Source organism: Pungitius pungitius, chromosome 8 (genome assembly GCF_949316345.1).
Source record: "Pungitius pungitius chromosome 8, fPunPun2.1, whole genome shotgun sequence".
NCBI lineage: Eukaryota > Metazoa > Chordata > Actinopteri > Perciformes > Gasterosteidae > Pungitius > Pungitius pungitius.
This window is the reverse complement of record NC_084907.1, coordinates 10,787,149-10,809,632: the sequence shown is the minus strand read 5'-3', so window position 1 is coordinate 10,809,632 and position 22,484 is coordinate 10,787,149. Positions and strand designations below refer to the sequence as shown.

Sequence of the window (22,484 nt, the reverse complement as noted above, 5' to 3'; positions counted from 1 at the left end):
GGGAGGAAGGGGGCACTGGGGGGGTGGGGGTGTATGTGTGTGCGCGTATTTTCTTTCCCTCAGGCACCGGGGGTGAAAACCATCAATCCATCAATTACGGCTTGATGCAGCCCCTTTCTCTCCTCCCCCGATGGCACTGCGAGGCACATTTACGGAGATAAGCTCCCCCTTCCCCCAGAGTTCTGAGGGAGAGACGGCGTGCAGAGTTCCTAATGCTGCCGCTAAGTATCAATATCTGAACCCCAAAACGTGGTGGGATTAGAAATTATGTTAGCTCTAAATAATTGATAAAACTACGACATTTATCCTCGGCAGAAGCTTAAAAAAATTCATTATTAAGATTTACATTACTGCAACGTTTTTTAAACAAATCCAAAGTCACTTGCGTTGAAATAAAAAGTCAAAACTTGGATTTGTGATATTTCATCAAAACATTTAATTCTCACTTCAGACTGTCATAATAAGATACACATTCAAAACATGAAGGATCAAAGATGGGGAAAAAACACATGAAATGAGACGATAACCAGTCATCTATTAGTGAAATACAAATTGTTGTCATCAAAGCGATTTGGACATTTTGACTTAGATTTCTTGGATAGAGGGTGGCGTTTTGGGGTTGAGGGGCATGGTCCCCTCCCTCCCCCCCATAGAATGGTAGGGAAACACTTTGCTGTGAAGAAAAGATAAACTTCTGAGCTCCTCAGCATAACTAGGAAGCCATGGTTGATTTGCCTGAGACCAACATCGGCAGCACTTGACAAAATGTTGAATGTATGGATTCCCTGTCTCCCAAATCCCCAAAATAATCAAAGAAATTCATATTGCGTTTTCTTCTTTTTCATGATTTATGATTTAAGTGCAGAGAATCATTTTTTGCTCTGCTTCTTGCCATGACTGGTGCTGTTTCCATAGAGTAGCGCACGTTGTATCTCTTTTCCCTCTGAGATTCCCAAATGTATTTTATGTATTTTAAGTTTTAAGTGCTCCATAATCTTGCAATCCAAGATAAGAAGTCTGTGATATTTAGATAGAAAGAGAGAGAGAGAGAGAAAATATCCCTAAAGCACAGAAAAATGACGTCACATGCAGAGAAATGGATTATTGTGCAACGTTACAGGTAAAACCTGTCACTCCTAACGAGGCATAGAAGGACTCAGGGCTCACATTTGTAAAGGCCTTGATCATCTGGTGTGAGATTCCCATTGAAAAGCTGCCATGACGTATAAACCGCATTTCTTTATGCACTTTATAGGATTGGGGGGAGGAGGGGGTGGATTGGAAGTAGCTTTGGGGACATACAAAGAAGGAAAGACGGTCCGAGGCTTGGTCAGATATACAAACCTTCTAACACCAGGAAGAAGTTAAATGACGACCACAGATGGAGGAAGAGGAAAAAGACAAAGGTCCTTTTGGCAAGCGGTCCTTGTCTAATGTCAGATTTCATATTCAGAGTCGTGTTCGGGTTTGGAGAAAAGGAATTGGTTGCTTTGTTTAATTTACAATGTGCCGCCGTGTGTTAAATTGCTGCCATGTCAGACATAGCAGCCCTTCACAAGGCAACACACGCCCTTGTAGAGGAGGAGGCTTGCAATGAACCCTGGTGGTTTTCTCTCAGGAGAAGGGATGTGTGTGTGTGTGTGTGTGTGTGTGTGTGTGTGTGTGTGTGTGTGTGTGTGTGTGTGAGGGGCTACATCTGGGGTTTTGGGTAAAGCTGTTTCGTCTTTCCTTTTTGACACAAAGCAGACAATGTCAGCAAAACGGATACAATACAGCTCTTTGATGGCTAAATGCATCGGGAGCTGAGGCAGAGCTCTGCTTGTGTGGCCTGCTGTGCTGTCCCACTGCAGCCAGCCATAACCTAAGTGTTTTTTAATAGGTGGACAGACGGTGGAGTGGCATCAGTAATACCATTAACCCCCAAATAACTAATGAACATATCCACATTGATCTACCTTGCTTCCTTTGGCTGCTCTGAGGGCAAGAATCAAGCCTTTAGTTTGCACCGATCCTGTCCCTCATCAACACATGATGGGGGGGGGGTCTGTCATCAGATGAGCAGACACCCTGCTGTGTGTGGAGGGTAAGAACGGACTGTTTTACTGTTGCTCTGCAAAAGTTTAAATTAAATTAGTTTTGTCGATATAAACTTTGCTTTAGTTGGATGTATTTTGTTAATGTATTTTTACTTTGTTGATAATTAGCATACTGCTATCGCTTTGGAGGGAGTATAGCCTATTGTTGATAGTTAGCTTAAAGCTAACAACTTCACTCTCAGTTAGCTTAGTGCTAATATTGTTGATAGTTAGCTTACAGCCAACATCTTCACTTCACTAGCTTAGTGCTAATGTTAGTACAGGTAGTACATTGTTGATAGTTAGCTTATAGCTAATGTCTGTAATCCTCCATTACACAAAGAGGTGATGAGTTTGTATGACATCAGTAAATGTTATTCCATTGCCAAGAAACAGAGCCCATTTATGTGAATAATGCAAGGTAACATTTGACATTTAATCCAATATCATGTTCAACTGAGTTTTAATTCCACGTGGGACATGTATTATTTAATAGTAGTAAACGGACTGCTGTTACCGCTGTTGAGGAGAAATTAAACGGTGGTTGAACTCTCAGTATAAGAAAACCCAGGCTGCTTCAGGCATATGCAATGATGAATGTTTGGAGAAATCTCTAGATCAGGTGTTCAGGCATTCAGGGAAACTGTGAAAAAGCCAATCTCAACATACTCCACAATGTTTGATATAGTTGCTTTCTTAATGACAAAGTAAAGGCCATCTTAATGCCGTTTGAAGCTTTCACACTTTGAATAATGAAAAGAGCTTTTACTCTTTAGCACCAAAAGTGAAAAGAGAAAGTCAGGTGACCCTGTGGTATTTCCTTCATTCCCAGCAACCTTCTCAATAAAATAATGACCTGAGGTCCTTCTGATCAGAAAGTGTCATGAAACACATTTCTGCTGATCGACATTGAGCCTCATGCACATACACATAGCTAGAAACCCCATTAAGACAATCACTGGCTATAGACGCCATGCTTTTGAGCTATCTTCTAAGACCAACATGTAAGGTCTCAGAGCAAAGAACACGCTGAACAGGATAAGAGTGCTCTCGTAGTCTCAGAGACTGTTAAGAATGAGATCCCATCCATAACGGGTTTTTTTCCAGTGCTCCAGTTTACAGATATTTTAGCTCTTTAGTTCCAACCCTGAAAAAAGGTTCTCCCGTTTAATCATTATATTTTAAATGTGGTGGGATTCTGTAAAATATCATGGTTTGAACAGAAGTAAAATGGTCTCCTGGGTAAAAATCTTTAGCTTGATAGACCTGACCAATGACCCTGCTCTGCCCCCTACACAGACCAACGGATGCGAGAGGAAGGATCCTTACAAATTTGGCAATCCCCTGAGTGCTCTTGTAGTGTTTCAGTGAGGTTTATTGACAATGTGGTACAGATATGCATGGTGGCCAGAGTATACATCCTAATGACATTGTATTCAGTCAACCAGTATTTGTTTTTAAACATCAACATCAATGACATGGTTGAAACCAAAACTTGGCACACCCACTCATATTCCCTTTTGGATAAATTGAAATCACTTGATGATGATCCCTCATGTAGAGGTCAACATTTCTGTTGTCCAGTACAGTTGATCTTGCAGAAACTACCTTGTAAACTAATAACATTAATATCAGCCTCAGCCGTACTTGATGTTCAGTATTAATTAGTAATCTAAATATTACACCTGAGCTGTTGGGATTTTCATTGTGGGCATGAAAGCTGTCTCCTTGTCAATTCTCTAGCTTGTTTACAGTAATTAAACTAATGAGTTCAAATTAACAAGGTGATTTGTTGAGGCTGAAACACAACACGTGGTGCTTTAATGAATTACTTAAGTGGAAGCAGCCACTGCTGATGTTGATAGTTAGGAGAAGGTGCCGCCATGGGAACAGGTTAATCGCTTTCATGCTTCCTGGTTGAGGTTTTGGAACAGATGTAGTTTTGTGCATGGCAGGTTTTTATTCCAAATACAGCAACTAGATTGTGTCACGCAAACTCCTTCACACTCATTATCTACAACAGTTTACAGAGTTTAGGGATCAGTGGATCCACAGTCACATCTCATTGGAAGGGAAGGAAACTAATGACGGCTGAAGCGTCTAAAAAGGTTGAATGTGGGAGTAGCCGGTTTGAAGGAGTCATTAGAGGGGGTTTTCCTCAGTATATCGATTTGATTGAGTGGTCTTGTGTGATCAAAAACATATTTTTTAAAGGACTGGAGCTCTGCTGATAACGCCAACATGTTCAAATGAGAGCAAAAGGCGCCATGCACTTGAATAATCTCTTGACCCCCCCCTCTTGACCCCCCAGCTTTGCAGGAAAACAACACCCTGTGCCTGCAGAAAAATCCAATTTGTTCCTCTGTTCCAAAAACTGTGCTGAAACGGAATAGGAGGTGAATGCACTGGGATTACGTTTCACCCTCTTCCCTCCCAGATGGCCCCTAATCTCAAATTACAAAATGCTTCCAGACGGCCACAGATACAGAGAATCCCGTACCATGGATTTCTCTTCAGCACCCACCTCCAAGAATAACCGTTGCCAAGAACAGGTCATCAATGCATAAAATGAAAAGCATATCAATTACTAAATACAACGTGGACGTCAGCCAATACGTGTGGCCCTCCCTTTCTATTGTTAATGGTAAAAAAATCATTTCAAAAGCTTGAACCATATCAGCAAATGCCTGGGCACATTGTAGTCAACGAGGGTGCTCCAGCTACAAGAATGAATTGTTGCTTCAGACGATGAAGGGGAAATTGCTTTTTGCATTTGGCCCATCTATTGAGCAGAACAGAACAAAAGTTCACCTCCACCTCATCACTTGGGTCACATTGCCCTCATTGTCAGTTTAGGGAAAAAATACTAATTTTTCCGGAATTTATCTAGGCAGCAACTAACTGCGTGGGTGGCAACATATTGTGCTAGTAACACCAGCTGGGCATTGGCAACACATTGCAGCATTTGGTTTCCTTGTGCCCTTTTGATGTGGAGCAGTTTCTATGTCATCTGGTTGGGGGGGTAATAAAGAGAATGCAAGGGGGGGGGATCAATGATGCTGCTGCTGCTGCTGGCCAAAAGTGCGGCTCACTCTGCAAACACCCTCACAGTTCCCAGCAGCACCAAGCCGTGGCCCCAAAAAGCCTAATTCTACACTGAGAACTCCTGAGAGGAAGGAAGGAAGAACTATCTGCTCAGAGCCAAATTTGCCATTGATTGACAAATTGCTTTTGCCCATCAAAGAGAGCGAGCGAGAGAGAGAGGAGGAGGAGGCAAAGCCGGGAGCTGCTCAGAGTGGCTTTATTGGAAATAAAAAAAAGCACAATGATGACTTGACAAGAGACGGATTCTATACAGCACAAGCCTGCGCAGACAGGAGGGTCACTTCATCTCTCCACTCACTATCACCTCCTGGGAGAGTGCGTGACAATTTAATGGTGAAGGCCACCAAGGCATGAGCTATTCATTGGGAGGGTGTCGATCTTTGAACGTTCAAGTCGCTGAGAGCGCACCCTACAAGAGATCGGACTGGGTCGAGCAGAACAAAAAAAAAAAAGGACTTAGCATTGGTGAACGCTCTCGTCCAAACAATATCACATGTTGACACTGCGTGACGTGACGGACTCCTTAGACGGCATCAATCAAGATGTTTGCAGCCTCACTGTGTCGGAGGTTCTTCGAGGCTCTGCAGGAATGGAAATGAAATGCGGTTAAAAGGTTATTACAGCGGCATCTGCCACCGTGCAGCATCCCACCCAAAGGGACCCAGGGGTTTTGTTCCTAATGACCCGCCCACAGCCATACATTATGAATGGGTTTCAGTCAGCCTTAACCCCGAATGTGACTTGTAGCGACTGTGTAACCATTTATATCAGCTGTGGATGCTTAAAGGGATAATGATAAAGATTTATTCATCCACACCTCTGTTAAGTCCGTCCATAGTCGAATGAGGAAACTCAATGGACGCTTTATATATTTGCAGTATTACAAATTATTTAGTCTTTTCATAAATGTGAACAATAGAATGCACTTCTATTTAATAGTACGGATGTTTGTAGGATGCTGGTGAAGGTGAAAGCTCTGTGACTCTGAGATGCTCAACCCAAGGACACCTTCCTCCGAGAGCCACGATAGAGGAAGGGTCATGACGTCACATGACCCCCATATCAGAGCTAGAAGTTCTTTCATCGTTTTCCCAAAACCTCAGTCATAATCTTTGTCCTCTGAAAAGGTCGACAGCGTGCACTCATCTCCGCCCTGCTGCCACGGCACTCATGTCTTAGCTAAACGAGGCCTAGTCTTTATTCAGAGAAGGAACTACATGAACATATGACTTGTGGAAAAAGGCCATATTTCAGATTTCCAGATGTTCTTCTCTCCAAAAGTCCCTTCAGTTCTGCGTAGTCAGTTCCAGTGGAATTGCATTGCTAGGCAACGGCTCGGGTCCATGTTTACTTCCTGTTAGATCACGTCGCTCATGAACACGGCAGGGGATTTAAACTGGGACAGATTTAGAATGCTTATGATGACTGTGAAATAGACGACCAGCAGTGTGGATTCAGAAGTTTTAGTGATCATCTAATAGCAGTTATCATTCAAATGAATGTTTACACATTTGTGCTATTTTTCTTCTACCATCATGGTTTTCATTATGCCACGTACAGAAAACATATTGTTGTGGTGCTTATTGTTTGATACTAGTTGTTCATAGTTCCTACTTTATTACAAATCAACTTAAAACAGAAAAAAATATTAAAAGCCTCAAGTCAAATAGCAGATGAAGACATGGAAGATTGAGTTCCATATTTCATTAATCTATGATACATATAGATTTACCAAATTATTTATTTTTCTCACTCATTTTGGAACAAATGTAGTTTTTCTTTTTAATCTACAATTTACAGTGCACCAGCCTCAAGCTACCTGAACGCCAGGATGAAGTGTTCTACAATGAAAGTTTGAAATAAAGGAGCCATATCAGGCCCTTTAACCACAAGTCGATATGGTTCTTTGTGTTCTGAATGAAATGTCAAAAATATACTTTGGTCCAAATACCAGCAGGATCATTATTAACCCTCGCCAGGCTTCCTAAAACAGCTCTGCTTAAAAAATGATTAAAAATAATATATATCTATTGATGTGTGATAAATATTGTAGGATTACAATCATTGCATTGATTTTTATAGTCAATAATGCTGAGTTTGTACATTTTCCAGTTCAGATTCAGGGGAAAGAGACGAAGGGAATAAAAGTCTCGGCACATCCCCTCACGTCACTGTCCACTTCAGTCAGATCCACTTTACAACCATATCGCTTTGAACCAGAGTCACACCCTGAACGACAAGAGGCTCCCCAGCGAGATCCACTAAAGGTTCAACAGGACGTTTCTGAATCATTTTAGCAAACCCACAGCTTTTACCCTGTTCTAGCAGAGACATGGTCTTCATGTGTGAAACAAATCCAGTGTTTTACATTATTATTAATTTGTTACAGGAGTTGAAAGTTGTTCTTTGTCCAGCGTTTGGAGGGGGGGGGGGGGGGGGGGTTGGTAGACATGACATACAGCCACAGGAACATGAAGAAGACCTATTAAAGTAGTGCAGAGTTTTTTTTAAAACATGCTTTTTCTCTCCTGTATAACAGATTGTAATAACACTACATAGCCAATTTGATGATGTTCAGGGAGGCAGAATTCTGCAACCAGCCTCCATGGTGGTTCTGAGAGGGTCGTCCTGTGGTGTGTGGCTGTGAGACAAAGAGGAACTTTTATCCTCGGCTACACTAGATATTTCACAGCCTCAAAAGTAAATAATGTAAAACATCTCTGAGGATCCAGCTCGGGCCTGATCTGATGGCGTGGCGGTGTGTCCTCCGTAAACTCCTAGTGAGGCCCAGCTGGGCTCAGGATTGGACCCCAACATGTCTGCCGAGTCGGCCCGTACACACACACACACACACACACACACACACACACACACACACACACACACACCCCAACACACACGCAGTCAGTCAGTCAGCTGCGTTTCCCCTCGTGGCCGGTGGAAAGTTAATTAACTGTCTTTTTGGAGGCGTCGGCCCGGTGATGGTGATGAATTAGCACTTCTTCTCTCCCACTGCTGGTGGCTTTAGCCCGAAGGGGGGGGGGGGGGGGGGGCGCTGTAGTCTGCCCGGTCCCCTGTATGGCAGTAAATTCACTAACTCCCATACGGGCAGGAGACTGCTGTTTCAGGAGATGGGGAATGAAATTAGCAGACAGGGAGGCAATAATCAATGTAACAACAAACAATTAGTGGAAATCAAGGATCCTCTTAAGTTTCTCTTACGTGAAGAGCTCCAAACAAAGTTGACGTTTTTCTGTTGTTGTGATGTAAGGAGATAATGAGGATGCAGCTGCACCAGAGTCATTCAATCCTGTATCATACTAACCCTAACCCTAATCCATTTTATTTCCATTCTCTTGTGGGTTTGGGATGGAGTAAAGATGGTGGTGAGCAGCAAATCCAAGTTGCGAGCGGCTCTAAGGACATCAATTTACAATGGATTCAGTTCCCCTTTGAAACGGACCGTTGTCTCGAGTAAAAACTATGAACTGTGGGAGAGAAATTCATTTTAGTGTTCAGCGTAGGCCACCCATTCCGGGTGAGGAGAATCCTTCTGCTTGTGTTCAACAAATGCAACTGGGGCATTCATGGAGATCTATAAATATTCCCCCGGCTCCAGTGACAGGCATTGTGGTTATTTATAAATCCCATCTAGCGGAATGTGCCGAATGCTGCGTCACAATCCCAAACAATCGCACACATGCAATCAGCAACTTTTCTCTTTTGTTAGTAATCCAAAGAAATGGTGTTACAGTTTCCACACGGTGCCGCCACTGAAAAACAAATCGATAGCTGATTCAACAGGTCTGACGATGCAGGGCTACCCTTTGAGAGGGGGCGGATACATCGGTGAGCCTCCTTCGATGGTATGGGATCATTGAAGCCCCTCCCCCAGCCCCAATGGGTTGTAGCTTCTTTGAATTAAATTTTCCCACATGGCCGTCCACAGTGCTCGTAAAGGAAAGGGATGGATATGACCCCTCTCTCTCTCTCTAAACTAATCTCAAACTAATACCAACGGGAACCAGGGACGGTCCGTGTACTGAATTATTATTATTAATATTATTATTTCTGCTCCAAAGCAGAGAGTAAAGCCCTAAGAGGCAAGGCAAAAATCCATTCTGAGGTCCCAAAAGAGTTTATTGTAATACAAGAAATGTCTTGTATACCTATAAAATCACATAACATTTCTGGACCCTGGTCCGGCCTTCTGTCATGGCCACGGTCAGGGGACTAATAATAGTGTAAGAAGCTATAGGTGACATGGGCTTCGTACACTATTATTAGTCCCATTACTATTGTCAACAACAATGCACATCACCAACATTGTTCCTTCCACAGAGTCTCTCTCTCCTCACAGGTTTCCAAGGACCATGGTCCGTCTGGACCCTGTTCCTGCCTCGGCCCTGCTGACCCCTGCTGCTGCTGCTGCTATCATCACTATAAGAATTCACATGACTGTCACACATAACCTCCTCACAGGTGTCTGTGGATTTTGATTAGATCTCATTGTGGTTATATCTGATGGTGATTATACTTAATACTCTTAATATTTAAATCATTTCTGTTGTATGAATGTCCTGTATTTACCTTGTTCATTCTCTACACATGGCATCCATTGCAGTGTCTCCATCCCTGGAGAGGGATCCTCTGACATTCTCAATAAGGTGTCTTCTTTTATTTTTCCTATTGAGGGATTTGTCATTTCTGGGGGAGCTTTTACTGTGGCGATGTGAGGGTTTTTAGCACAGAGAACCGTAAGGCTGTAAAGACCTTTCGGCCACAATGGGGTGGCAGAAGCAGGACCCAAACGCACACTCGAAATGAAGAAAACCAAAAATGCCTGCGGTCAAACATGGAACAGGAACTCACGACATAGCAGGACGCCTACAACGTAATGACTCGACAAAGGACAACATACACGGGAAGGTACAGGTGATTGGACACATGTGGAAACCATCAGGGGACACGGCAGACAGTCACAGGCAGGAAGTGAAGCTAACCCAGGGACACAAAAGACAGGAAACTACAAAATAAAGGACACAAACCCATATTGTGACACTGTGTGGGTGATTTGTAATTTTGGGCTTTACAAAATTAAAATTAATTGAGTTGAATCTTAAATCTGGACATATGTAGATGTATGACATATGTAATGTAGACTCATCGGAGACACAACAAGATGCAATGTCTACATGGACATCAACAATTACGCACACTGAACAACAATGAGCAGCCAATCCCTCATCAAACACACTCCGAGATGTCCCAAGACTTTTTGCAGCGGGACGAAGAACAGCAGCAGAAGGAACAGATGAGACAGTTCACCACTAATGTCCTGATTGTAAAAGGCACACACCTGATTTCGAGGTTGGTGTTGCGACTACCTGAGGCAACGCCACGTCGGCGGTTCAGACTTCATTAGTCATGCACAGCTTACTCCACCAAGTCAAGAGCAGGGAGAAACAAAAGAACACATTAACACAGCTGCTGTTCCACCAGTAATGAGGCACAGAGACGGATGCTGGCGGGCGGGCCACGGTCAGACACGCGTGGTCAACCAGAAGACCACAATCACTCCATTTGGGGAACATCTGTTATCCGGAGAAGTTAAAAGGAGATATATACGTTTCTGTGGCGCTAATATACTGAATATATATATATATACATATATATATATATACTGAATAGCTTTTCAGTGATTGTAACAGTGACTAAAGACTTTCTCGGCTTTAGAGGAACACGCTTCTACCTTCATTTCATCTGCCTCAGTCTTGATCCCCAGGGGATGTGCTGGTTCCCTTTTACACTGATCTGTAGCTTCAGCTTCTGTTATACTCGCTGAATCAGTTTGACACCACGGATGTTGTCTATATATTTCACTGATATTGCCTTTTTCATTTTCAGTTTCAGTGTTTTCATTGAATGCACTTATTGACAGTGTGAGCTCCAAAGCTTTAACAGCTTAAAGGAGAAGCAATGATGATCCTCAGCACAGGGTAAATTATCCTCGGGCCTATTTGGATTAGGTCTGACTGAGCCTCGTGAAGCCTTCAGCCGGGTCTCTCTGTTTGAAAAATGAATACAAAAATGTAGAAAAATGTGCGTTGTTGTCCCCCGATCATACATTTAATTGCACCTCACCTCCCTCCACGATGGCAGACTTTGTACACATTCCCCTGGAGGCTTTGACACCATTGAAAAACCCACCACCACAGAACACTAGAGAGCATAATGACAACCATCAATATCAGTCTCCCAGGGCTAAGCTAAAAACACACGTGGCTACTTGGGGATCTGGTCTGCAAGTTTCAACGCATGAGAATGGAGGCTGATGACAGATTAGGTGCCGGTGGCACAGTGCAGACAGTAAGACAACTCGTGAGGAGCAAACAGATGGAAAGTCAAGCCGCAAGGTGTGCTCCTGGTTTGGATCTGTTTTTGATGGCTAGATATGTCAAGTACAAGGTGTGAAAGTGACAGCCCCCCGACTCGTTGTGCTGTCCTCTGTTGTAGACGGGGTGTGCAAGGATGAGACTGATGAGAGAAAGGCGGTGACCCAAGTAACAACATGTCTGTTGGATAGAGACAGAGACAGCTGGTTTGGCGCGCTACAAACCGAACGCCATTCTAGCTGCGTCATGATGGAAATAAGAAAGCCGACGATCCGCCAATGAAGCTGCCCGGCGGCGGCTGCTGCTTTTCTTGCAGTGTCACTTCCTAGCCCCCTTAAGGGACCTTTATGTAATTGTGTTCATTATCCAATCTCCATAGCTACCTCCTCTTGTAAGCTCCAGTGTGACCCCAAACGTCACACGGGACGCAACTCCCCCCGGGGTTTGTAATTGATGTGTACTTGCTCCCGATGCTTCCTCTGCAAAAACACCCCGTAATGGAGGGGGACAGCTCAAGACCTCCCTGTAATAACAAAGTGTTCAGCACTCGTTTTTTGTACTGTCTTCATCTCCACGGCTAATTAGAATCAATAAACATAGAAAACAAACTCTACTCATTAGGGCTCCTTTGTGCCCCCGGCAAAAAGCCTACAGAGCAGTATCTCTTTTTTTCGCACTGAAAAAGCTTCTTTTAGAACTGCTGAGTGGTGAATGCATCAAGACTTCACCCCCCCCCCCCCATTCAAAATGCCATGAAGCTTTTGAAGCCTGTGTCCCACTGCTCAACGCTCTCAGGGTTTTCATCTCTTCCAACTCATCTCTCCTCATTTGCTCTGGGCCTCGCTGAGCATCTGTAATGAACGCAGAGGAGAAAGGACGCGGGCAGCAAGGCAGGGCATCACTGTGCTCTAAATGTGTGCGCTTCATGTGAGCATGTGTTGTTGTTGTATTTGTGTTGCTTACACTTCCTAATAGTCGACATGTCATGATTAAAGAGAAGCTGAACTAAAAGCTTCACAACCAAAAGTCCTTCACAATAAAAGTCATGGCACTTCATCGTCACATGACAAACATTGAGAGTGACTTGGATGTCATGGCAACGGCGGACTGGCCTTAGGGGATACCGGGTCCCCGGAGGGCCAACGGGGTGTTGGGCTGGTCCAATAGTGGCCCCCCCTCCATCACCAACTGGCCCATCCTCTGTTATGACTGGACTTCGTGTGCTTCACAGTTTTACTCCTTACTCATGGCGTCCGTTCTCTGGCTCAGTCTGACTTTGTTTGAGTAAATATCATATGTTTATCATAACTGGTCCGGCGGCCAAAAAGGCTGAGACTGAGTCCCAAAAGGCACTGCAACAGCTACTAGCGACTTCTCTGGTGGAGAAGGAGGCGGGGCTTCCCAGCGCGATCTCAGGGAGGAGAGGGATCGCAGGGAAGACATGAAGGGGTGTAATTCTGGTATCGTAAGTATTCTTGATATTCATGGCAATTTCTTATTTTTTCCCCTCGTTCTGATTGAGTTTGACACCAGCCGCTCTCTACTCAACACTTGAGTCACTCGCTCACAGACGTTTCCGAGCGCGAGATCGGAAGCACGAAACCAATGCGTAAATCCTTTAAAGGTGGAACTGAAACGCTCAGGGAGAAAAAGGAGAGATGTCTGCAGGAAGGTCCATGCAAAAATCATTATTACGATTATAACTTATTTGGGAAACCACCAATTGGTGACACAATGTATTGTTTTGTTACGCACCTTCAACACACACACAATCACACACCTAGCATGCAACACTTCTCATACCCCTGGTGTTCTCACCCCATCGTCCCCAGTCCACCCCTGTGTGATGGACTTACAAAGCTGTGGTCTCGCTGGAAAAAAGGTGACATCAATAAAAAATAAAATAAAACCTTTATTTACCCAAAAGATGCTGACTTCCATTTGCGACAGGGGTAGCTTCTTCTACACGGTCGGGCAATAAGGTTTAGAGGTGTCTCTGAGACTTCTACAGGCAAAGAGACGTGTCGTCTGCAACACAAAAACACAGAGGCACGTTGAAGCGATTCATAGCGTACATTTCAAAAAGTAAAACAAACAAAAATGCACAACAATGCAGCAAGGTGAGCATGGAGGGTCCTGTCGCAGCGAGGCTGGCGGCGTGTCGAATGCCAGCGATGGGGTTCCATCGGCACGCAGCCAAGCCGAGCAGAGCGAGAAAGACAGATTATTTTTGTCCACCGCCCGCAGCATTTTAATACCTTTAAATCAAGGGCCGGGAACCCTCATGTATGCATCAACACAACGGGCTGAATCAGAACACAGAGCTCAGAGCAAGGTAGAGGGTGGGCCGCGAGAAGGAGGGAGATGCAGGAGATGAGACATGATCAGAATGTAATGTGAGATGACGACAGAGGCCGTGGCAAGCATACGGGAACAGGACGATTGGATGCTACCTAGATTGTTAGCGTGATTCCTGCTCCACACCTCTGAAGTTACAGTAGTTAGCCGAAAAACCTGGTTGGGTGAGACTAATTGCTCAACCTTTTCTTGCCTCACGGACTGCTAGTTGGGGACCACGGCTCTAAAGCGTCCACTGTATACTCCTCATTGGAATTCAGCTTGTGATGGGAAGGGCCTGCGCCAACTGTAACTCGAACAGCAGCATCCCCGATGAATAAACATGCCCCATGGACGGATGGGTTGTTCTCTTTTGCGACCCGGAGCTGCCAGTAATAATCTCTCTTCCATGGAGGTTAAGTCCTGGATGGAGATTTCCCACTGCCTAGCATATAAGCTTCCTGTTATCACTGGAGTGCAGGTTCTCTGCTTACATTAAATCTCTAAACACCCGGGCTCCCACAACTTCTAAACTGTCGGAGCACTGGCAGCGTGGTTTCAAGGACTAATTGAGCTTAATAATGGTGCTTGCGCTGGAAAAACACACACAGAGTCAAAGTCATTACAGATACAAAGTGTCTGCTTTTTACAAAATAACAATGAGCTTAAGTTTAGTGTCGAGTAGAGCATATGTACTGTTACTATCGTGCAATTGACTTGTTCAACTGAAATTTGCATTAATACATTTTTTTTCTGGCTCCTTGCAACAGTAACTTGAATAGTTTAATCCTTATTAAGTAGCAATAAAGACTGAAACAATTTCATTATGGGTACCTTTTCACTTCAGCGTAGCTCTCCAAAGGGGAAGATCTTCATGTCTACATGTTTAAATTATTTCATTAATTCGATGTGTCATTTCGACATGACAGGATCATTTTTATTTCATTTTGAAAAGAAAATATTTTAAACGTTTAATTTAATCACATGACCTTCATGCAATGCCTTTCCATGATGTCAGATTTTTTTCTTCAGCCACAACATACGCATGGCCTTCTGCCCTAGCTAGCTAAACAAACTACAGCCAGATTTGGCTGCGTCCCCCACGCTGCCCTTTCCACCTGTCAATCAAACTGTGACAGACAGATTCAGAATGTATCTAGAAGTGTGTCTCTCTGTTCACTTATCAGTCTCAGACAGAGCAAATGGAACAGTAAGCATTTGTTTGAAAATCATTAATCAATACTCAGGATTCCTACTCAGTGTCTGCTGTGTACCAGTTAACACTTTGGAGCTGCAATGGGAGCATGTTGAAAAGGGAATGGCTGACTAACGCAGTAACTTGTGGAGGATTAATCTATTAATCAGGGTCGTAGTAGTAGGTAGTTGTCTCTGTAACTAATATCACTGATAAACTCATGATTTTTAAAAACAAAGTAATGCGTGAAGTGTAGCGATGCTGTTCGATTCCATCACGTTGGTTCCATCTAACACCAACTAAGACAAACCGCTCTTTGCGCGGTTGATTGTATTAATCAAGTATTGGATGTTCCAATTTTTACTTTAATTTAAGTATCATTCGATCACTAAATTAAGACCTATTGGCTGGTGTTTGCACTCAGAACAAAGCTGTTCAGCTGTTGAATTCAATGTTATATGCTATGCCAGAGGTAGCATCCCAACTAATATAACACAAATTACAGAAGCACCTTCTCACCAAGCGAGCTAGCGTCTGTCCGTGACTTGGTGCGTTGGGTCAGCTAAACCAGGAACGTCGCTGTGACTACGTCCTCTCCTCATTTACAGTCTCAGGAGCTGTGCATGCCAATTGTGTGTTAGTGAGTGTAAGGGAGCTTGTGAGGAGTCAATACTGTACACACCCGCTGTTAATCAGCACATGGCAACGAGGTCAGATCATCAGAGAGCACAGACGTGCATTGCTGCACCAGCACCGCCCGTCTGGGCTCAGCGCGAAACCAAAGGCGGCTCCCATGTGAGAGAGCCTCGATGCGATATATCGCTGGCTTAGTGCTGCGGGCCGAATCAAGGCTATATATATATATACATTATATTCAACATTTCCTGTGCGTTGTTGAATATATTCCAGGGATGAAATATCCCCGCCTCTTTATTTCCTCCTGATGGAAGAGTAGAAGGATCTTCAGCCAGTTATGTAACACAGAATTTACTGGTTATTGTGCTTTTAAAGTAAAAAAAAACAGGTTTTATGCGGTTTTTCTTTATATAATATGTAATATCCAGATCTCAGGCTCCATCGTGTCCCAGAATCTGTAAGCATACTGTGACACAATGTCCTAAGCCCTTGTCAGCGTCGCCCTGGAAACAGAGCAGGCACACCTGCACCTGCTCATCACGGGCTGAGCGGCCACACCTGAGCGCCATCAGGCGCTGGCTTGATAAGCCTCAGGGTCACACACCAGGGGGGAGAGAGATGTCCCCCAAGACTAATTTCACGGCCCATCATCGAGGTGCCCTTCGAGCGAATCGGGATGGACTTGGTGGGGCCGCTCCTGAAGTCCACCCGGGGACACGAACACATCCTGGTCATCCTGGACTACGCCACCCGCTACCCGGAGGCCATCCCCTTCCGTAAAGCCACCGCCAAAGCCATTGCCCAGGAGCTGTTCCTGCTGAGTAGTCGGTTCGGCCAACCCTCCTAGATCCTGACGGACCAAGGCACCCCCTTTATGTCCCGGGTGATGGCTGACCTCTGCAAGCTCCTCCAGATTAAGCGGCTCCGCACCACCGTGTACCACACGCAGACGGGTGGCCTGGTGGAGCGGGCCTGGGACAAGATGCTGCCTTACGTCCTGTTTGGGATCCGAGAAGTACCTCAGGCGTCCATCGGCTTCACCCCATTCGAGCTTCTCTTCGGCCGACAGCCTCGCAGTCTACTCAACGTCGCCCGAGAAGCTTGGGAGCAGCAGCCTGCTGCCCACCGAACCACGGTGGAGCACGTCCGGGAGATGCGGGAGCGGATCGACAGGGTCATGCCCCTCGTCCGGGAACACCTGGCCAAGGCCCAACAATCCCAGCAACGGTACTACAACCGGGCGGCCCAGCCACGGGAGTTCCAGCCGGGCGACCACGTCATGGTCCTAGTCCCCACCGCCGCCTGCAAGTTCCTGGCCAACTGGCAGGGCTTCTACACCGTCACCGAAAAGATTGGCCCGGTTACCTACAGAGTCCGGCAGCCGGGGAGACGGAAGGAAGATTAAATGTACCACATAAACCTCCTGAAGCGCTGGGTTGGGACCGGACCCCAGCTTGTGGCCCTCGCGCACCTACCCCCCGTGGCTGTCGACATGGACCCCCACCTCTCGGCGGCCCAGAAATCGGATCTGCAACACCTGGTGAGTCAGTTCACTGATGTGTTCTCTCCCCAGCCGGGGCGGACCCAAGTCCTCAAGCACGATATCCGCAAAGCTCCCGGAGTCATCATCCGGCAGCGAGGAAGAGGTACAGGAGATGCTGAGGTTGGGGACCATTGAGCCCTCACGCAGCCCGTGGTCCAGCCCTATCGTCACGGTACCAAAGCCCGACGGAACCTTCCGCTTTTGCAACGACTTTTGCCGCCTCAACGAGGTCTCTGAGTTCGACAGCTACCCAATGCCGCGGGTCGATGAGCTGTTGGATCGGGATGTTGGGTTAACTAAGCCATTCATTTCCATATTTTTCAATTTCCTTCATCCATTCAGGGAGAAATCCAGGAACAAGCCCTTGCTTTCACACAAATTAACAGAATGCAATGAACTTTTTCTGCTCCAGTGCGAGGCCTCTGGAAATCCACGTTGCCTGTAGTGCCCCTCCCTCGATCACTCTCTCTATCTCATTTCTCTCATCAGCATCACATCAATGAAGTCAAGAGGGAGATATATATTCATAACCCTCGTAGCTAACACAGGGATTTAATAATCAATGGATCCCACTGCACAGATCTTACCATGTAATGAGACTCGCCTTAAAAAAAGGGTGAGGCCACCTGAAGATGAATCATTGCAGTTTATCGAACCTTTGAGTAGCGAGTGCTGGTATCTGTGTCACATTCAAGGATTATAGCTCAATTTGGCCACTTTGTTTGGCTGTGCATTGGCGCCGCCACCTGCGAAGGCTTTGAGCCGATAGGGTGAAAGAAAGCACTCCGCTTCGTGGCCTATATACTGTCTCCTTATCTCCAGGGATCAGATCAAGGAATAGAAAAACAAACACACAGGCTGTGTAACACGGCCGCATCATCAGGAATAGAGCCAGTCCGGCTCTACAGGCTGACATCCTGGAATAGTGTTAAATAATAATAAAACCTTATGTGGCAAATATCACCCGACCGGTTTTTCCCTCGTCCATAAAAATTTGCGGATTCACTTCCGGAGGCAACGAAAGTTGCTGAACGGTTCATCTGCAAGCACTCGCAAGATTATTTCCAATCTAGAAAGAGACGTCCTATTTGTGATGATGAACATAGAGAGCAAGACTGAAAACGTTCTCCAGTGTGGAAATCATTGAACCAAACAACAAACCTTTGCATTTAGATGCCAGATATTTCTTCCCTATCACATGAAGTTAATTTAGTTAATGATAAAAAAACAATCTACACTTCCTTATTGCTATGCAGATGTGGAGCTCAAGAGAATAATGTACTGTACTGTTCTCAGCCGCATCCCCCCGATTGCCGCAGAATGAGAGTTAATTGACCCTCATTCTCTGCACACCGTTTGAAGACACGCAACCCAGTTCACTTTGGCCTGCTCCCTCTCTCGGAACGGGTCAGGTCGGAATACAGAACAGAACCTCTCGCTGCGGTGTTCCATTACAGCTGAAGCAGTTCAGTGTGGGTTGATGCGTTGAAGCAGCCAGGCCACGCCTGGCTCGTCTCAGACCCGAGGGACGAGGAGACAGCGGGGAGACCCGGAGGAGGAAGGTGAGGTTAAGCGTAAGGCCACCGACAACCGTGCTCACCTGCTAAATGACACACCTAACCATTATTAATAAAGGGCCAAAATACTGCAATTTACTTAAACACTGTGTAGCTGTTTGCTGTTCGCACCCAAACCTTTTAACTTTTTATCATAGTTACCTTCAAGCTTGGGGCCAGTGACAAACGTATGTTTTCAGTTAGGAGACTACAGAGCAACACTGAACAGGATTCTGTCTCTATGAAATTCTCGCTGTGGCGGGAAACAGAGTCAAAGGAGCAGAATTTGTGGACAATATTGTAAAAGACGGTAAAAGAGCGGGGTGGCACAAGCGCTCTATGCCACCCACACCCACTGGGTAGCATGAATCCCATGGATCACCAAAAAAAAAAAAGACTTTGTCTTCTTAACAGCAGTGTGGTCAAACAATTAAAGACCAACATGTTGAGGCCGAAAAAGCCTTAGGCACATTGCAATGCTGTTGTTGCAGAAAACCCCCAGATTTCTTTGAATATAAATATGTTCCTAAACTCAAAACAAAAACATTGATGGTTTTGGAATACTAAACTATTTGACTGCAGGTCATATTCACATGCATTATTAGTGAGTGCTACATTTTCACTTCCAACAAAGGCAGCAAACAAAATGAGAGTTTCTTACTCGGGGCCCTAATTAAATTGCCATGAAGAAGAAGCGGGAGTTTTGGAGAGAAATGAAAAAAAAATCTAAATGGAATAAGGAACATGGAGCATTCTAATTTCCATATAGTGCATTACAGACGTTATTTGTCTTGTTGAGTAATGTCACATCAGAAACTTGGTATATGGACCAGAAAAAAACGCCCAACAGTGAAATTTTAAACTGAGTGTTTAATCAAACCCAAAACAACAATGCATTTAGGTTTATTTGTGTATACTTGCTATAGATACATCTACCAATAGGAGAAAATTATGGATTGTGAATTTAGAATTGCTGAATAATAACAGCGGCCCATTGGTTCATTTTCCATACTGACACTGGGCCGGCCCAATCATCTCTTAGCAGGCTCCACCCATCCCTCTCCGTGTGTCAGATGCATTCAGTGGCTCAGAGCCAGACTGAAATGTGTGGATTAGGATGGAGAAACAAAAACGTAAGAGCAAGGGGGGTGCAGAGAAATTGCGGGCCCAAAAAAAAATCTAGAGGTTGATGCCTCAACATGTTAAAAAATAACCGACATGTTTAGTGCTGTAGCTTCAGTTTCCAAAACTACTACAGAACCTGACGACATGTTGCAGAAACAGCAGGTGAACATAGCACATGGAGGAGGAGAGGTGACTAGCCATAGCGATAGCGGTGCTTGCGGCTCGCAGTAGGGTGGCCAACTCTCCCAACCCCAAATCAAGGACTTTCACGGGCTGACGGGGGGGCGCTAGCGGTCGGCGGCCGGGCTTGCACAACCTCACATGCTCCGCTCTGGCCACCCGGCACCCGCGCGCACACTGGTCTGATGCGCCACAACTTCACAACAACCGGGAGTTTTTCGCGCGTCAGTCACTTAGCAGGCTGTGGAAATCGGGACTGGAGCTGTCCCGGCCGGGACAAATCAAAATTGCCCATAATTTGGGATGTCCCGGGTAATACGGGACGGTTGGCAACCCTAGCTCGCAGGCAGCAGAGGAGAAGGTGCAGCAGGAGTCTGACAGTGAAGTCCAGGAGGGACAGAGCGAGCAGGAGAGTGTAATTGAAATGGTAAGCAAGCAGGTAGCTACATGAACAGGGAGGGAGTATTAATCAGGGCGGGTGCATGAGGATAGTGTGTGTGGGCCTGGCTGGGCCACAACCAAGATGAGGACGATTTAACAGTTACCTCAATTAATGAATATTATAATAAGGCAACAAACATAATCAATGTCGGTTCTTGCTCTTATAAAGTCTGAGTGTCAGGTTGTCATTTGTCAAATTGTCACTTAAAAGTTACTGCAATGGCCACTCAGCTAAAGTCAAATAACACAGCATAAACTATTTTGCTCTGTTTTTGTAGCTAGCAGAGTTGAGAGTTCACTTATTCAATTTCAACTTCGGATATTCTAACATTTAAAACTCATAACGGCCGATGGCCCTTCTTCTCTAGAAAAAAACTTAAATGATGCCATTTGATTATTTTAATTCTTACTCGCCCACAACGAGTGACACGAAGAGGTAGCTAACGTATGTTATTTGGGGGTTAAAAACCCTCTTTGCATTTTGAAAGCTGTCATTAGCGGACGTTATTTGACAGTTGTCCATCAACTGTCTGATTACCGACATTACCGTCCATGGCACTTACAGTAGTTCTCAGCTTTGTATGGGTTTTTGGGAACGGAACAGTAGATATGCATATCTACAGGCACCACAAGGATAGTGTACTGGTTGGTGGTTGTGTCCGACCGATTGTGGTGGGCCGGTCTGAGCAAAAATGCCAGGGCCCTTTTTTTGTCCCAGTCCAGCCCTGGCCTGAGGTGGTTTCATTTCTTTGTAAAGTCAAATTGAATTGTTCAGAATGAATTAGTCTAATTCATTCTGAACAATTCATAGGATTGAACTGCTTCTGGTTAATTTCTGGTTTTCCATAAATAACTAACTAATCAAAATTGACCAATTGAAGCAGTGTAGAGAAAGCTGTGTAAATATTTGCTTGACAGGGCCCATTCCTTGACTAAATGTGTAAAAAATAAAACCCCATGGGTTGTAGTGAATAATTTATTTCTTGATGTGGTGGAAATTACCTCCACCCGCCTCCTGCTAAATATTTAGTGGCAGTACATTTGACACTCTGTGGCAGGACACAATAGAGCCACCAGTGTGCCAGTCTCATGGGTATTAGAACCCTAGCTGGTTGGTGAAAGCCGAGGGATGGCAGGTGGATTTAGTCATTTGTTAACTTCTGTGGCCAATGGGCAGAAAAGTAGTTTAGCTGTGAGCACAGTGACTCCCCCACACACCCAAACACATCGCTATGCTGTCCTACACCCTCATCCAAACACAGCCACAACAAAAAAGATCTTTCTGTCCAGGAGCTCTTGCAATTGTGGCGGATGGCATGTAAAGGTGCAGCAGTCCAGCTAAAGGTCATCTCTCTGTAATTCCTTCCCCTTTTTTAGAGGCGGATGAAAGTCTTCTTTGACTGTGGTCTCCTGACGCCTGCGTCTTCCTAAAGGAGCACCTCACCCACAACATCACCAGCTGATAATAGGTTCAGTTGTTACGTTGAAACCATCCTTCTTGCATGAACCTAGAAGCAAAAAAGAATGCGCTCTGTCATGCAAATGGAGCTTTATTCTTGTCTGCATCCAAATTGAGAGCATCATTTATTGCATTGGCTTCAGATCGTCTAAAACCAAGCCGAGGACTTAGCTTTCTAATGTTAGCTAAATCAGAGTCTTTCCCTTCTACTTAATAAAGCCATGGCCTGCCTGAGTTAAGCTGTCCACCCCCGGCTGCAGTATAAATTCAGTCTTGTAGTTCCACTCCAAGCTTAAACTAAGTGAAAGGCTTGCAGTCTACGCTATTGTTTAAAGTTAGCTCTGTAGCACTCTGCTATGTTTCTGCGAGTGAAGAGCTGCGTGCTGTGCTTTAAAACGTTATCGATTGTCAGTGGCATTTCTATTGACGTGGCGTGC

The 22,484-nt window shown here is 45.0% G+C and overlaps 1 protein-coding gene across 6 annotated transcripts in view; it reads right to left on the bottom strand.

Moving 5' to 3' along the window:
* iqsec1b (IQ motif and Sec7 domain ArfGEF 1b) overlaps positions 1 to 22,484 on the bottom strand; it is a 129,845-nt gene that overhangs the window by 70,327 nt on the left and 37,034 nt on the right. For 4 of the 6 annotated variants that reach the window (XM_037489739.2, XM_037489741.2, XM_037489740.2 and 1 more), the window contains one exon: positions 13,496 to 13,603. The exons of the other annotated variants lie outside the window; for them this stretch is intronic. In XM_037489739.2, the coding sequence (XP_037345636.2) occupies positions 13,496 to 13,603 (108 nt within the window). The remainder of the gene's footprint in view (positions 1 to 13,495; positions 13,604 to 22,484) is intronic. 6 annotated transcript variants of the gene reach the window in all.